Source organism: Pelmatolapia mariae, linkage group LG8, assembly GCF_036321145.2.
Source record: "Pelmatolapia mariae isolate MD_Pm_ZW linkage group LG8, Pm_UMD_F_2, whole genome shotgun sequence".
NCBI classification, from domain to species: Eukaryota; Metazoa; Chordata; class Actinopteri; order Cichliformes; family Cichlidae; genus Pelmatolapia; species Pelmatolapia mariae.
In genome coordinates this window covers 6145001-6151502 of record NC_086234.1, presented here as the reverse complement: position 1 = coordinate 6151502, position 6502 = coordinate 6145001, and the positions used below count along the sequence as shown (strand labels likewise).

Below are 6502 nucleotides of genomic sequence, written 5' to 3'. Positions count from 1 at the left end.
GTTACCCAGTAGTGTGTAGGCTGTCCTCTCTTTGGGACATAGCTTAGTGTTCACGTCATCTTCTACACAGCCCTCCCTACCTGAACCTACCTTTCTGTGTTCAGTCCCCCACCCTACCAAGACCCCCAAAGGCCCCTCATCTTTCCCCGCTATATCCAAAGTTTTGTACAAATGTTTTAAAGTTGAATAATTCCCTTTTTATTTTATAATCGTAAATGTTATGTTTTTATAAATATTATTTATTATACAATGTATATATCTGTATGACTGAACTAAGATTATATATTTGAAGAAGAAAACCTGTGTCATGTTTCTTTATGCTTGCAAAGGTACACTCAAACACACGCCTCACTTTTCTAAATGAAGTTGAAATGCAGGCTGAAACAAAGGTCTGTTAAATACTCCGTCCTTTGATGCAGTATTCACTTACTTAATTTGATTCCACTTAAAGGAGAATTTTAATTATACTTTATTATTATTATGGTACTGTAGAAAAATCCCGTGAAAAAATAAACTCCTATCGAGTTTTTTTGTGTGACTGTATATAAAAGACGGGCTTCTCCACATTAAAGTCTCCCATTGGGTTTATGAAGTTAGAGGGTTTTGGCTGTTGGTCATCTTGGTTGTTTTTGAAGAGGCCATATTTGGATGAGAACAGAGAGTTATTATTAATGTGCTCCTTCACGCTCTGCCTCTAAAAGACGACATTTGACCACCTCCCTTTATCTTTAATGACACCTCAGTATATATCAATAAAGACGTGGTTTGATGACCATTAAAACTAATTTCCGAGTTTTTGTAAGGATGGCTGCATAGGCAGGGACCAGATTATTTCTGATATACACCGAGTCAATTTTTTCTATAAGCAGGCCTAAAATACAACAGAGATCGTTCAGTTCAGAAAAAAGCTTTAAGTTATTCCTAGTAGGCTTTCAAGGGTTATGAGCTAAACAGTCAAATTTCCAAAGTCGGGAAGTCATTTGTTGGGTACTTTTGCATTGTAATCTGAAAACGACATGTTTGTGACATGTTGCATCTTATTGTTTAATTTTAAAATTATACCAGATTACTTCTAATTATTAACTTTACCTGATCTGTGTCACTCTATTTTGCGGGGCAAGTAGGAGCTACAGCCTAATGCTGAACGACAAATCCAATGCAATCTCCCTCATAAAGACAAGAGGCTAAACTTTTTTCGTGATTAACCGAATATTTCTTTTCCAACTTGAGTAGACGTGTATGTGACTTTTTCCAGCTACACAATCACATCGCATTGGTTGCACATTTGGTATTAGCTAGCAAAACATTGATGCAGCTGTTATGATGCCATCAAGTGGTTATAAACACAGAAGGAAAGTCTTTACAGAGGTCAAGTTAGAAAGTAATTGTTCCATAGATTTTTATAGGACTGCAAATCCTCTTGTAACTACAGGTATCACCATCATGTGGCCATAAAAAGAATGCAGGTTTAAAGCACAGCTTTGTCCATCTTTTATACAGTCTTTGGTCCAGATACTAGCTAATAAATGCTAAAGAACAAACATAGAAAACACTAAAATTCAAACAAAGTACACAGACCACTGGTTTAATTTTGTTCTCTGTTGGATCTATATACAATATTGTCTACTCGACTGGCTAGTGCTGTTGCTAGGATTTATATGTGGTATCCCTGCATTGCTCTGCAATTTCACATCCAAAGCTTTCAGTTGCGGTGGAATTTTTATCATCAGGTTGATCTGCTCTCTTCAAGTAGGTTTGAAAAAACTATGGTAGAAGAAGCAACTAGAAATGTATAGTAGGAAACAATAATACTGAAGGGGTGAATCACAGTCATTGCAGGCTGTGCTGACGTGACATGTAGTTACTCATATAAGTTTTGCTCAACATACAGATTTAATCCAGAAGGATAAATCCCACTTTAGCTGCTCTAAATTTGAGCATGTTAACAAGAGTGCATGGGAACTAACTCACTTTAAGAGGCAGCCTCTAGTGGTCATTTAGTGAACTGCAGACACTTCCATGCACGTGTCATTTTTTCAGCTCCAGAGATATCCGTTGCCACCACTGAGCAGAAACACATGCATGAGCCATTCTTTGGAAGTAGGTAGGTTATTCTGATTCAAACCCACAAACTGCATGAAATGTATATGAATCTAAAGCTGAAAAGAGTCTCAAAGGACTCTTAAAAACTACTGCTGTTGATCCAGTTAGAACGAGCAAATGAACTATCACCATGGCATCTGCTTAATCCAGTGATCTCCTGGAGTCCTTGATAATACACTGGCTACTACTTAGGATGAGGTGATCTCTTTATAACGAAAAATATGTATGTGCATGAATTCAGCGTCCCATAATTCACAAGTTTTAGCTCAAATTTAATCTCACTTGCAGAAAATACAAAAAAGAGAAAAAAAATAAAATGATACAGCAACATCATTTTGATTTTCTACTAATATCTCAAGCAACATTTTGCTGCTTTTTTACTACAATCCTGGAGAACTGCATCAAGAAACGTGCACACATGCAGCAGTAGCTCCTCCATAAATGGCTGAGTGTTTTCTTGCTAGGCTCTACAATCATTGCTCAACCCAGAAGCCGTGGAGGTTAACCTCAAATGTGTGAATGGGTTCATCTCTTCTCAAATATTTCATAATTAGGAGGTAATTACACTAAGTGATAGTTATGACATTCTTATGATTTCAACAGCCATGAGAACATTTAATAGTTAACTTTTTTGTTTTTCTTGGGAGCAGCAATTTTTTACATGCTACTGTGGAAAACAGACAGCTTTTTGGACGCACTGAACAGCATCTGAACTAAACAGCAACTGAAAACCTACATTATAACAATGGAACACACAGCACAAGTTCCTTTTTAACGTCCCTTTAAAAACAACATTAACTACAGATACTACAACGTTTTTTTGTTAGCAATATTATTTTATTCATACAATAAAAAGATCAGAGGCAAGGAAATGTGCAACATAAGAAAAGAAGTCATGGAATGATCTCTTCCTACAAATAAAGTCTCTATAAACAAACATTATCATAATTAGTGTTTGTGCACATGTACTTTGCCCCGACTCTTTTTGTATACATATATATAAAATCCCAATGGAGTGCTAGAGGCATCACAAAGAGATTGCAGCACAAGCAGACACCCAGATACAACAAGCACTGTGCATATCTCTTATTTTACATTATCACATAATGCTGCAGAGGAGGAGACTGCCTGCTTGGTGTCTGCAGCTCAGAGAAGCACGCAGAGCTTCAGGGATGAGAAGGATGTCGAGAGATGGGATCTATATCTCGTTTGCTTCCTCCTGCCATCCTTTATCAGTCTTCTGATCCTCTGCAACTGAGTGAAGAGAGAGAAATAAAAGTGAGAGGAGGCAGGCGGGCAAAGGAGGCATGCTGCCACAGGAGAGCACCTGTCTAGTCGACCTATTTTTAGGCACGCTGTGCACCAGCTATACCATAAGCCTCTGATGCCGCGATGAGAAACAAAGCTCCCGCTGCTTGTTGAAAGACTTGTTGTTTATCACCGTGGGCACCGTCCTCCCGCGGTTCATTTCAGAAGGCAAGGTTAGCAACTTAGACACATAACTTTCTTAAACTTTGCCCTGCGTTTTTTTAATGATTCAGATAAAGACATGGAAGGATAATAACTTTGTATTCATTCACCTAGAGAACGTTTATGGTGCCAACATTCTGAGCAAAATCATTGTCAGAACTGAACAACACCCAATGCACGTCACAGTTTTACAAGCATGCATAGTCAAGGTAAAAAGAAAGCACGCCCTCTTTAAATTCTAAGGTTTTATGTCTCAGGACATAATAACGATAATCTGGTCCTTAACAGGTCTTAAAATGCTGGAGATTTAGAGCAAAACATGACATATAACAGCATGTCATTTTTTTTAATGAAGTCAAAACACAGAAGCAGCATGCAGAGTAAATACAACCTCACTAATTCCAAGTTTCAGGACCTTAATAAAAGCAGACGTTTTGGCAGTTTGCTGGTCTGGAGCATTCAGGTGTGTTAATGCCACAAAGGAAACATCAGCAATGAGATTAAAGAAGCAATTGTTGCTCCATCGATCTGGGAAGGGTTTAATTTTTAAACAATTTCAGAAAGAAGTAGAAAGCATTCAAGATAGGTGCCAGTGTTCCCAGGAGTGGATCCAAGAGCTCCTTCTCAGGCTCCACAGGCCTCGGTTAGCATATTAAATATTGAAGCTCATGACAGTAAAATTATAAAAAGATTGAACAAGTATGGCTTGTTTGGAAGCGTTGCCAGGAGACATGTCTGTTCTCTCCAAATAAAGAACATGGCAGCACAGCTACACGCGCGGGGACACCGCCGTGATGGCATGTTTTACAGCCACGAGACCTGGGCCCTTGTAGTCATTCGGGTACTCATGAACTCCAATGCATACCAAAGTATTGTAGGTCAGCGGTCCCCAACCGTTTTTGTGCCACCGACCGGTTTATGTCCGACAATATTTCCACAGACCGGCCTTTAAGGTCTCTCTGATAAATACAACAAATAAAACCAGTACTAGTACCAAAAAAAGGAAGATTTATTCATAACACACGGAAAAAGACCCAGGGAAACTTAGATAACGATAAAAACGATTAAAAAAAATAACGATAAAACCCCTGAAAACCGTCAATTTCACACCCGAGCCTCAACTCTCGGGGCTCGGTACCAAACGACTTACGGACCAGCCAGGGGGTTGGGGACCGCTGTTCTAGAGTAACATGTGAGGCCATCTACCCAACAGCTGAAGCTCGGCCAAGACTGGATCATTCGAAAAAAATCAAGGTGTTGCAGTCCAGGCCTCAAAAAGTTCTGTAAAGAGCGGTGCATAAAAAATGATCGCAAACCTCAATGAACTAAAGTGACTTTGTAAAGGGAGTCAAAATTCCTCCACAATGATATGAAGGCCTGATAAAGTTATATAGAAAATGGTTACGTCAAGCTGTTCCTGCCAAACGTGTCTCCTCAAACACCTGAACAATAGGGGGTATTCAGTTTGTTGGGTTTTTTTTACAGTAGTGTTTGGTGCCCTGTGGAAGTGTTTTTATTGTGACAATTTTTTCGTGTGATGCTTCCGATTCCACGCACGCACAGATTAGCTGTAAAACTACTTAGTCAAAGGTAAGTTTGGTAATTCAGTTTTGAGTCAGCACATTTTAACGACATTCTCTGTTATTCTGTGGTTACATCTGCTTGACTGGACTCGCATAACGTTATTTCGAAACTTTGACTGTGACTCTTCAAAGAGTGGAGTCACAGACTTTCACATCAGCTCTCCTCAACCCTCGACAGGATATGATGAGTAAAAAAATGTAACGTTTTAGCTTAAAGCGGCCTCACCGTTGAAGGATGCCTCTATTTCACCGCGTGGCTCCACTGAGTCTAGATTGCCACAAACTTATCAGAAACCAGTCTGCAGAGGGAGAAAAAGGACAAAATGTGTATTATAAATCACACTTGGTACGATGATCAAAATGTAAACACTTTGTGCTTCTGACTAACTTTTTCCTTTCTGCTACATTTGTAACTGACAGCTGGTGAAAGTGACAGATGTGTGTGCGGTGTGAGTGTTCAATGTCAATGCCGATCCTGCTCTGGTGATGTGGTTAGAAACAGGAAAGGAATACTTACGCTCCTTCTTCCTGCAGCAGACTCACGAACTTCCTAACTCTGTAGTCAGGATCCATCTGAAAAGACAGATATGCTTGCTTAGTGCTAACAGTCACACGATAAAATAACTATATATTTATTAGCAGGTTCTTTGTGAACATGCACGGGTTTCTTCAGGTGTTAAACATCACAGCGGCATGCTATCAACGACGGCGGGTCCTGGAGTTCATGTTTCAGTTTGGATTGAAGAGAAGGGGAGGGAAAAGGAAGCAAAATTAATGGGAACCTATGCAATAACTTACAGTATGTCTGGAATCGCCTGTAGCAACCAGAGTTAAGACATGAGAGCAGTCAGAAACATTGGAATGAGAGGAAAAAAGATAAAGACCGCAAATGTGTACGTGAGTGCGGCATGTCTCGGCAAACACAGGTTCATACTTCTTCAGGCTCAGAATGGGGTGTGTGTGTGTGGGGGGGGGGGGGGGGGGGGGGGGGGGGGGGGGGCACTGAGCATAGCTGCATTGGAGCATACCACAGCAATTACACAGCCCCAACAAACAGGCTGCACACATAGGCAACATAACAGAGACACAGTCGGGAGAAGAAAGGAGCTAATGGTGTGATTTAGGTTTGTCTGATGCAGCTGGTGGGATGTCCGTCATCTGTTTGGTAAACAAATATTACTTGAAATATGAGGTTTTGAGCAGCAGACATCTATTAGCTGGAGTGAAACATTTCAAGTTTTAAAACTTTACTTCAGGAGTTTAGAAATATCTGAGAAATTTGTAAGAAACAAGGGAAAAACATGAGAGAAGCAAAGAACGAGGTGATCATTGGAACGTAGATTTCC

The 6502-nt window shown here is 39.9% G+C and overlaps 1 protein-coding gene across 2 annotated transcripts in view; it reads right to left on the bottom strand.

Moving 5' to 3' along the window:
- Positions 1 to 2351: 2351 nt before the first annotated feature.
- Positions 2352 to 6502, bottom strand: part of LOC134633667 (vesicle-fusing ATPase-like) — a 33250-nt gene continuing 29099 nt past the window's right edge. For both annotated transcript variants that reach the window (XM_063482602.1, XM_063482603.1), the window contains 3 exons: positions 5674 to 5729; positions 5383 to 5455; positions 2352 to 3357 (listed from right to left, as the gene is read on the bottom strand). In XM_063482602.1, coding sequence (XP_063338672.1) covers positions 5425 to 5455; positions 5674 to 5729 — 87 coding nt within the window. In that variant the 3' untranslated portion in view covers positions 2352 to 3357; positions 5383 to 5424. The remainder of the gene's footprint in view (positions 3358 to 5382; positions 5456 to 5673; positions 5730 to 6502) is intronic.